Raw genomic sequence first — 11,253 nt, forward strand, 5'->3', positions numbered from 1 at the left:
GCGATTGGCACAGGACAGAGCGGAGTTTAGGGCTGTTGTACATAAGGTCGCTATGAGTCGCAGGCGACTCAACGGCACATAACAACAACAACAACAATCAGACTAACTACATTTATCCAACCATTTACTAAATGTCTGGGTACGAGCACTATACTAAGGCACTGGGGGATGGGGGAGAGAAGTTAAAACACTCTGTTTTTATAAAGTTTAAGAGTCAACTGCAGAAGCTTCACTTCACATTGACTACCACCGTATCTGACTGCCAGGCCGCCTGGCATTTTAGCACTTGACAATATAGCTAACTTAGCACTTAAAATACTTTATATTTATAAAAACATTTTACTAAAGCAAGTTTCATATCAGCAAAGAGAGAGTATAATTTCAAATGCTACATTAATTCATAATGCTATATAAACTCATTAACTTGCTCCAGGAGGAATCAAGGTACATATATATATGATGAGATAAATAAAAGTTGCTTTTAAATATTATCACTGCTTGATAATGTCTGGAAAATTAGTAAAATCTTCAGAGGAGGGGAGGGAGAAGGGCAACGTAGCATTTTAAATTATTTTAGCCTTATTCTGATTTGACCAATAAATACTAATTCAGTTTTTAAAATAGTGAAATTTGGTTGTTTTAACATTCAACAAAAATATTATACTGTAAACAGAAAAGTACTTTGGTAATGGCCTCTTCAATCAGTTTCCACAAATACTCTAGAGATCTCTATATGCAGTATTATTTAAATTGGTTATTTTAAGTAACTAAATGGGAAATAGAGTGTGCACATATTTTAAGTAAGTTCAGACAAAACTACAGAACAATTTAAAGAAATATTTCCTAGAGAAGAAAATGATGATTGGTAAAGAAGAGGGTCAATGAAGAAGACGATGACTATTAATAAGATAGACTGACACAGTGCTAGAAAAAATTGGTTTAAGCATAGTATGGAGAGTGACGATGATATAAAACTGGGTAGTGCTGCACTTTGTTGTACACAGGAACAGTCATGGCTCCAAATCTACTTGCTAGCACCTAACAACATTTTCCATTAAGGAACTGCTTATTTGCAGACTATCACATATTAAACATCATGCTTAGCACTTGGAGATAGAATTATGAATATAGCATAGAAGGAGCCTCAATAATTAATTTTAGGATATTTAAGATGTTCCTACTATGTTTCTTGTGCTTATACTTTTTCTTTTTTTAAAACACAGAGACTGTGATTGCATTTTGGAATACTTCAGATGCTAAAGGAGTTACTTTTAATACCATATTACCAATGTATTACAACAAAACAATTTTGCATTTTCATGGAGAATGTTGTAACAACATTTTACAAGTAAAATATTCTCAGTGTAGTTTCCTATTAGGGAAATAAAGATACTAGCTTGTAAAATCAAGTGCTATTTGTATACTAGTATACTAAAATGAAGATGAAAAATCACAATTTAGAAGCAAAAATTATCAGTTTTAAATATTACCCAGATCTTGTTAGCATTAATCAAGCTTTTCATATTAGGTGGTTGTTGCTATGTGCCATTGAGTTGCTTGTGACTCATAGCGACCCTATGTACATTAGTTCTGAACTGTCCCCTATCCTCAGCCAGTCTCACTGACTCTAGCACATCTAATTCCATTGTACCAGTTACCGTGTCAATCCATCTTGAGGGTCTTTCTCTCCTGTGCTGTTCCTCTACCCTTCAAAGCACAATTTCCTTCTCCAAGGACTGGTTCTTCCTGGTCACATGCTCAAAGTAAGTGATTTTAGATCATGGACTGCATGGATACACTAAATGTTGTTTAAAGAATTCAGGTTTTGGCGTGTGTGTTTTTTTAGCTATGGTTCAGAATATGACAGTTAACACATGTAACATGTTACTGAGCCATCTAATAGAATCTGATTGAAAAGACTATACCTTTTAATCAGCATAGAATTGAAAACAGAAAATCAAATGCAATACTCAGTTATATCCCTAATTATATAGAGTGGAAGCAAAAGGGGGATGGGAAATGAAGGCACATTCCAGAAAAATTTAAAATAAAGCCCGTATTTCACAAAGTATATGGATCATAAAGCTGAGACATACCAGATATCTATAACTATACAGACAGCAATAAACATCTTCAATTGTATAACAAGAAAAAAAAGTATTTTTTTTTCTAAGATCAACATCAAGAAAACAAAGATTCTTACCACTGGACCAACTGACAGCATCAGTATGAATGGTAGAGACTGAGATAGCTAACTGCCACACACTTTTTAAACTGACGACCGCGCTTAGAAACATATTTGACGTCATTTGTGGCAACGTGTTAACAGCTTTGGTTTGCTTGGCTCCATAGTCAACACTCTTGGTACCAGCAGCCAGGAAATCAAGAGACGAATTGCACTGGGAAAGTCAGCTATCACGGAGCTCTTGAGAGCACTGAAGAGCAATGTCAGGCTGGAGACGAGGTGCACTTGATTCGGGTTATAGTCTTCGCAATTGCATGCTATGCATCAGAGAGTTGGACAGTGACTAGGGATGATAGAAAGAGAATTGATGCCTTTAAGCTATGATGCTGGAGAAGAGTGTTGAGTATACATACCATGGAGAAGAGTGCTGACTATACATACCATGGACTGCTAGAAGAACAAACCAGGTTTATCTTGGAGAGAGTGAAGCTGGGCTGCTCCTTGGAGTCAAGGATTCTGAAGCTTTGTCTGACATACTTTGGGGATGTTGCAAAGAGGTCGTGGGAGAGGGATATCATATTTGAGAGAGTGGAGGGGCAGCACAGGAGAGGAAGACCCTCAATGAGATGGATCGATTCTGTGATTGTGGTGGTGGGAGTAAGTGCGTCAGAGATGGTGAGGTTGGTACAGGATAGGGCAGGGCTTAAGGCTCTTGTACATAGTGTCGCTATGAGTCACAAGCAGCGACTTGATGGCACATAACAACAATTTTGTTTAACCTTTTTAAAAAAAAATATATGAAGATGAAAGTCTCAGTTTGGTGTTAGTACATCCTCAAGAGATCCCAAGCATTTTGTGATCTTCTGTTAACACAGGGTCTTGGACTTGATGACCTAAATAAATCAATCATATCTGCTTCAAATATTATTATTTATACCAGTAGTTCTCAAGATTCTTACTCTTGGGATTTCTTTATATTTGCAAAAATTGACTAAAGACCTTAAATATCTTTTGTTTAAAAAAATATGAATTATATACATAACAATCATATGTATTATTAATGAAAACTGAGAGAATTTAAAAATATAAAATTTAAAAATAACCGATTTAAACAAACAACATATCTATTATATGTTAGCATCATAGCCTTACACCATATTAGGTCCAACTTGGTTGATTATAACTCACAAAAATTCCATGTGACAGAGACACTGTCCCAGCATTTTCTAAGCTGTGACCTTTCCAGGAATAGCTAGCCACAAAGTCTAGATAGTATTTCTCTCACAGTGGCGCTAGGTTAAGTTTGAACAGTCAAGCTTTTCATTAATACCCAAGTAATGAATTGTTCTGCTACTAGTGCTTCTTATGCAAGTAACTTTCATCTGGAAAAGTAAAAATAAAACCCATTGAGAAGGGTGGCATTTTATATCTTCTGGCACAGCATTTAAACTGTTGAGCTTTTGTATCTGTTTTCATCAGATCTTCTGAAGAGGTCTCAGGGATTTCCTTACTCCAGGATTGGCAGGTCCACACATTGAGAACCAAAAAGTTATGCTGTATTTATTTAAGCCAAGCAATAAAAGTTTTCTAGTATTGGTAATAAAAACCAGACTTGCTTCACTGGAAACTTTTAGTTAAAATACATAATTTAAAAATATATTAAGTATTAGTATGTTGTTGTTGTTATGTGCCGTCGAGTCGTTTGCAACTCATAGCGACCCTATGTACAATAGCCCTAAACCCTGCTCTATCCTGTGCCAATCGCATTGCTTCTGACACACCCATCCCGATTACCCCAGTCACTGAATCAATCCACTTCATAGAGGGTCTTCCCCTCCTGTGCTGTCCTTCCACCCTCCCAAGCATGATGTCCCTCTCCAAGGACCTATCCCTCCTTACAACATGTCCAAAGTATGTCAGACAAAGCCCCAGAATCCTTGCCTCCAAGGAGTAGCCTGGTTTAACCCTCTTCAGGATGAATCTGTTTGTTTCCTTGGCAGTCCATGGTACATTCAATACTCTTCTCCAGCACCACAGCTCAAAGGCATCAATTCTCCTTCTATCCTCCCTAGTCATTGTCCAACTCTCTGATGCATAACAGCTGATTGCAAAGACTATGGCCTATATCAGGCACACCTTAGTCTCCAGAGAGACACCATTGCTCTTCAGTACTTTAGAGAGGTCCCTAACAGTAGACTTTCCCAACGCAATACGTTCTTTTACTTCCTAGCTGCTGGTGGCAAGAGTGTTGACTGTGGAGCCGAGCAAACTGAAGCTGTGAACAATTTCAATCTCTTCACCATCCATGCTGATGCTACCGATTGGTCCAGTGGTGAGAATCTTTGTCTTCTTGACATTGAGCCTCAGTCCATTCTGAAGGCTGCAGTCCTTGACCCTCTGCAGCAAGTGCATGAGGTCCTCCTCAGTTTTAGCAAGCAGGGTTGTGTCATCTGCATAACGCAGATTGTTGATAGATCTTCCACCAATCCTAACACCACACTTCTCCTCATAGAGCCCAGCCTCTTGGATAATCTGCTCTGCATATAGGTTGAAAAGGTATGGAGATAGGACACATCCCTGGCGTATACCCTTCCCAATTTTGAACCATGCAGTATTGCGCTGCTCTGTTCTGATGACTGCCTCTTGGTCCGCATTCCATGATTAAATGTTCTGGGATTCCCATTTTCTCAGAGTCAGCCACAGTTTGTCATGATCCACACAGTCAAATGCCTTTGCATAATCAATGAAACACAGATAGACATTTTTCTGGTATTCTCTGCTTTCAGCTAAGATCCATCTAACATCAGCTACAATATCGCTAGTACCACAACCCCTCCTTAACCCATCCTGAACTTCTGGCAGTTCTCTGCTGATGGACTGTTTCAGTCGTTTTTGGATACTCTTCAGTATAATCTTGCTTGCATGTGAAATCAATGATATTGTTCTGTAGTTTCCACACTCAGTTGGGTCACCCTTCTTTGGGATGGGAACAAATACAGATCTCTTCCAGTCAGTTGGTCAGGTGGTTGTTCTCCAGATTTCTTGGCACAACTTGGTGAGCACATCAGGGGCAGCATCTGTTAGCTGAAATACGTCAATTGGTATATCATCTACTCTGGGGGCCTTATTTTTTGCTCTTTCCTTCAAAACACCTTGAACTTCTTCCTTCAACACCATAGACTCTTGCTCAAATGTTATTTCATTAAATTCTTCTGTATCTGCCAACTCCTTTCGATATAATGAATCAGTATATTCCTTCCATCTTCTTTTGATACCTCCTGGATCATTTAACATTCTGCCTAAAGCGTCGTTGATTACAGCAACTCGAGGTTTGAATTTGTTCTTCAGTTCCTTGAGCTTAAGAAATGCTGAACGAGTTCTGCCCTTTTGATTTTCTGACTCTAGCTCCTCGCACATTTCATTGTAGTATTTTGCTTTGTCATTCTGTGCTGCGTTTTGGAATCTTCTGTTCAGCTCTTTAGTGTCTTGAATTCTTCCTTGAGCTTTGGCTTCTCTACGTTCCAGTGTAATCTTCAGAGTTTCTTCTGACATCCATTTTGTTCTTTTCTTCCTCTTCTGTCTTTGTAATGACTGTTTGCACTCTTCCTGAATGATACATTTAACATCCTCCCACAATTCATCTGGTCTTCGCTCACCAGTGTTCAAGGCCTCAAATCTGTTCCTGAGATGATTCAGAAATTCAGGTAGGATGAAATTAAAGTCATATTTCGGCTCCTGTGGATTCAGTTTAATTTTCCTCAGATTCAACTTGAACTTGCATATTAGTTGGTGGTCTGTTCCACAATCAGCCCCTGGCCTAGTTTTCACAGCTGATATTGAGCTTCTCCAGTGGTTTTTTTCCACAGATGTAATCGATCTGATTCCTATGCATACCATCAGGTGAAATCCATGTGTATAACCTTTACAAGTAATAGTATAGAGATAAATAAATTCAACAACCCAAATCATTACGTTCCAATCAAAACTGACCAAGCATAGCTGATTTACCAGCATTTCATTGCATAGGAAGAGACTATCCATCTTTCTTCCATGAAGCAGCTGGTGGATTCGAAATTCTTACTTTTGGGTTGGCAAAATAACTCCTTACCATTAGCCCACCAATGCTCCTTGAAGTAGATAGTAATAGGGGAAAAGAGTAAAGAAATAGTTTGGAAAACAAAACACCTAACCAATGTAATTTCTGTAATTCTATCCTTTACTCGTGTTTATAGATAAAGCAGCTTTCCCACTGTTCTTTGTTGGTTCTCATTAATACTGAAACCTTAGCTTTACATGTTAACTCCTTAGAGATGTGAACTCACATGGTCTATATTAAAGAAAAAATAATAAAAAATCTAGTGGCACAATTTGCCAGCTAGCCAAAAACTTGTTGGTTTGAAAGGCTCTTCAAGAGAAAGATTTAGTGATCTGCTTCCATAAAGATTATACACAAGAAAAGTCTATGGAGGAGTTCTATCCTGTCATATCAGGTGGCTCCAAAAGTTAGAACTGAATGGTCAGAACCAAATAGTAATGATGTATTTTTTAAAAATAAATCTTATTACATTTTTGTAATACTTTAATATTGATACTGTTGTGTTGTTATGTACTGTCAAGTTGCTTGTGACTCATAATAACTGTATGAATAGCCCCGAAACCTGCTCTATCCTGTGCCAAGTTTACTGTTTCTGACACACTTACCTTCATTACCCCAGCCATTGAATCAATCCATCTCACTGATGGTTTCTTTACTTTCTCTGTCCCTACATCCTTCCAAGCCTGATGTTCCTCTCTGAGGACTGGTCCCTTCTTGTAACATGCCCAAAGTATGTCAGATGAAACCTCAGAATCCCTGCCTCCAAGGAGCAGGCTGGTCTCACCCCACTCCAATTACCCCAGTCACTGAATCAATCCACCTCATAAAGGGTCTTCCTCTTGTGCGCTGTCCCTCTTCCCTCTCAAGCATGATGTCCCTTTCCAAGGACTGGGTACTCCGCGCATGTCCAAAATATGTGAGACAAATCTTTAGAATCCTTGCCTCCAAGGAGCAGGCTGGCTTCACCCTCTCTAGGATGAACCTATTTATTCTCCTGATTGATCCTAGGAAATAATTTTACTTACATGACAGGGAGTATATCAAACCTTTGTTACTATTAACAATAATTAATAGCATATAACTAAATGGATAATATAAATCCTTGTTTACTTATTAAAGAATGGTGGAAACATAACAATCATGCTTTTATTCAACATATAGTATTTTCAGCATTATAGTTTGATTTAGCAAAAGATTGGTTCTAAGTCAGGACACAGACATCTTTTGTGTGTGTGTGTGTGTGTGTGTGTACACGTGTGTGCGTGTGTGTGTTCACCTTGTTGGTGAAAGGTTGGAGATTTGAATATACTAGTGGCTCCATAGGCTCTTGTAATGATTTACAGCCTTAGAAACTCTATGGCGCAGTTCTGTTGTACAGAATCATAGAATCAGAACTGATGAAATGACAGTAAGATACAGGTATATAGATACAGACATTGGCAGGAGTTTTGATGGTCTAAAACGCCTTACCTAGTGGTAAAGAGTTCTGCTGCCATTTAGATCCTCCCAGAAGAGCTGTGGGTGAGCATTAACATTACTGGTAAGTATATTCATTTTCTCCTGGACACAGAGCCTACTAATTGGTCCTAAAAGCCTTCTGAGGTCCCAACTCTTCTCACTATTTCTTAGTTGTTGGAATGGACGGAAAACCTCATAAGCAGTTCCTTACTTCACCTCTAGCTTGCATGCGAACCTCCGAGTTGTAAAACAATCCAGTGGTAGATGGAATTTGCTCCAGGACTTAAGAAGCATAAATGACATAGCTGAGCCTCTACATCTTGTGGTTCCTCACCTCTACACTATAACAGACAAAGTGCTAATCTATAGGCCTTTTATTGTAAGAACCACCTTTCCTCTGTAACTTGATTTGTGCCACTACTAGAACCTCTACTCAGAATATCATTGCTTTTTAATTTTTGACTCATGTACTTTTAACTTGTTAAATTTGTGTCTTCTAGGCTGCAACACTTCCATGATACATCTTCAAGGATATGAACATGTATGGCTAAGCACAATTCATAACAGTGCATCTAAATTCCAAAATCAATCCCCATAATAGTCTACATGTTTCCTACTGCCAAAGGGGCCCTTTAGAGTAGTGAGAGAAGATCGCCATCCCCTTTTCCTTATGAATCAGGGTGAAGTCTCTCTCAGGGAGGAGTGATAGGGAATGGCAAAGGACACACTGACAAAGGAGACTAATCAGAACTGGCTTTGAAAAGCACTGTGGCAATTGGACAATCAAAACAGACATGGGAGGGGAAAGAAGAATGAACTGGGGAGGAGGGTAGAGAAAACAGTGCAGCAATCAATGAATGAAAACCCAAAATCTCTGTAAATGTTCATTAAAACTAATAAAATTTAGTAACAATTTAAAAAGAAAAAAAGAGTTCTTCTGCCAACCCAAAATGCAAGCAGTTTGAATGTGCCAGCTAAACTATGGGAGAAAAATGAGCAATCCTCTGTTACGCAATTTTTAGTATCTGATAATTAGCTGGAGGGTCAGGTATGAGTCAGTTCCAAATGGATGGTACACAACAAGATATCTATCTATCTAGCTGTTGTTTTTGCTTGAGTACTGTTGAGTCAGAACCAACCCATTAGCTGACCCTCCAGCAGGTTTTCAGAGGCAGTTTATCAGATGGAAGGAGAATACCTATCTCCCAGAGAGCAATCAGTGGGTTCAAAGTATATGCCTTTGAGTAGCCCAAAGAGAAAGAGAAAGATACAGAGATAGATACAAACATACACAGATACCTTCAAACAACTCAAAATAATCAGCAGACTGTCCAAGTGAATAATATGATCAAACTCTATGTGGAACAAGCCAAATCATTTTACCTTTATCTTTCTGGGCAAGTTTCATCACGCATAAAGGCTAACTGTGTCACTGAAGATGACAGTATCTTTAGCAAATAGCCTCTTTTATTAAAAAAATAAACTTTAAATTACTTTGAGAATTATCCTTCATAAATGAATTCATTTTAAAAGGGCTGTATGTAAAGCACCTACCCATAACAATACATATATTTATATATAAATTTAAATGAGATATACTCATAGATTTGTTAGAATACTAAATATTGACTCAAGTTTAAAAAAAAACTGGATCATTATTTCTAACATCATTTTCCACTTCCGCTTTAGTATCAATCCCCCACTTTACCACAGAGTAGATAACATTTGCTTTGAAAATTCTGTGCCATGCAGAATTAATAATCTTGTCTCAATAATGGAAACAGAACGAATACAGTGGGTTGACTCTAATACAAAAAGCACCACTTTTCTAATTAAAAAGAAGGTAGAATATAAGAAAGTGTGTATGGTACAAGTGAAGTGGTTGATGATAGATGAGTGACCAATACTAAAACATATCTCTCTGTTAAGGACTCTTTTGAAATTTTATGTTTTAGAAACATAGCTGTAAGAAGACACTTCTACATTACTATTAACAAGCTCAAATAAATACCCATTTCCTATTAAGTGACAGCACTGTGTAAAGGACCAAGGAGGGTGATTAAATAGCAATTCTGGCCTTAAAGAATTTGTATTCTAAAGAATTATAAAAAAATTTAGGTACACACTACAAGGAGTACAAAGTTATGGCAAGATAAAGAGGAAGACGTTAAAGTGATTCTACATGCTACTTCCACTCAGAGTGAACAACTATTTCCATGTAGTTCTAATTAAAAAAAAAAATAGAGCCACTACTTTCATGCTAATATTTAACATAGCCTTTTCCACTAAGGTTTAAGTTCACAGCTCATGTTCTAACTCGGGTAGGTACTTGTTACCGGTGACTTGGAGGAGGTCATAACGTCTTGGAGAAATCTTTCTGGAGGCTAGGTTAATAGACCGCTCCTTTCAGGTCCTCCTGGGAGCCCTACTGGGAATCTGCCTCACCTGACAGTCCTGACGACGAAATACACGAGTACAGCGCCAGTCACAACCATCAATACAGTCAGGGCTCTCTGGGTCATGGGCTTGTCGCTGGGATTAGGGCTAACAGCGAGGCCGCCACTCACTGCTGATCCTTCACTGGCCTTCTCTGCATGATCCTCTCCCACCAGCCCGGCCCGGGGGGTGCTACCATTGCCGCCCTCGGCACCCCGCGGCCCAGTGACATCCACTGGAGCACGACCCGGTGGCTGGGAAGCGGTGGAGCCCAGCGGCAGCGGTGTCAGGGTCCGCAGCACAGGGTTCGGTGGTCCGGGGCCCGGCGCGGCCTCAGCCGCCAGCAGTACCGCCATAGGTCCGCTAAGTGCTGGCAGTAGCAGCAAGGAGACGGGGATCAGGAGGCTGCAGATGTAGCAGCAGTGCGGGGCCTTCATTGTCCCAGGACGCTCTCTTAATGGGCCAGAGCGGCCCGGCCTGCCGCCCTGGCTCCAGGAGGGCCCATGAGCGCACGGAAGGACCAGAATGGAGTAATCAAATCCTGGCCTAAGGCCCGGCGGTAGCAGATGGTAAAAGCGATAGCAGCAGCAGCAGCCACCGAGAGAACCGGAAGTTCGTACATCTCATCAGCCACTGCTGTTACGGACGCTTTTGGTTGCTAACAGGTAGGGGCCGGGCGCGCTCAATGACGTCAACACGCTGGTCCTTCAGCAATGGGGTTTGGCTGAAAAAAAGGAACCTCAGTAGGTGGAGGATGTGCTCAAGTCCCTAATACTTAGCGGAAGTAGTGGTGGTGGAGTCGAGTAGCAAAACCGCAAGAGACAGGAACAGGAAGTTCATGGTTTTGATTCTCTGGTGCAAATCAGGCACCCCCCATGCCGCACCCCCATCTAGTCAGTAACACGGAACTTCAGTGTGAGCAAATGTTAATAAAAATCCTGATCTAGAAACAGAAATTAGTATTGGTCATTTTTAAAAATTATTTTAATAGATTCTGGATATAAGTCCCTTATCTGATATGTTATTACCGAATACTTTTTCCCAGTCAGTGGCTTCCCTTTTTACCCTACTGGAGAAG

General features: G+C 39.7%; 1 protein-coding gene across 1 annotated transcript in view; it reads right to left on the minus strand.

Annotated features, from left to right (window-relative positions):
- Positions 1 to 10,612, minus strand: part of LOC102858352 (membrane protein FAM174A-like) — a 27,303-nt gene extending 16,691 nt beyond the window's left edge. The window contains exon 1 of the mRNA XM_006902448.1: positions 10,185 to 10,612. Coding sequence (XP_006902510.1) covers positions 10,185 to 10,612 — 428 coding nt within the window. The remainder of the gene's footprint in view (positions 1 to 10,184) is intronic.
- Between the last annotated feature and the right edge of the window lie 641 nt (positions 10,613 to 11,253).

This window comes from Elephantulus edwardii, unplaced genomic scaffold, assembly GCF_000299155.1.
Source record: "Elephantulus edwardii isolate Elephantulus edwardi_28Jun2011 unplaced genomic scaffold, EleEdw1.0 scaffold00413, whole genome shotgun sequence".
Taxonomy (NCBI): domain Eukaryota; kingdom Metazoa; phylum Chordata; class Mammalia; order Macroscelidea; family Macroscelididae; genus Elephantulus; species Elephantulus edwardii.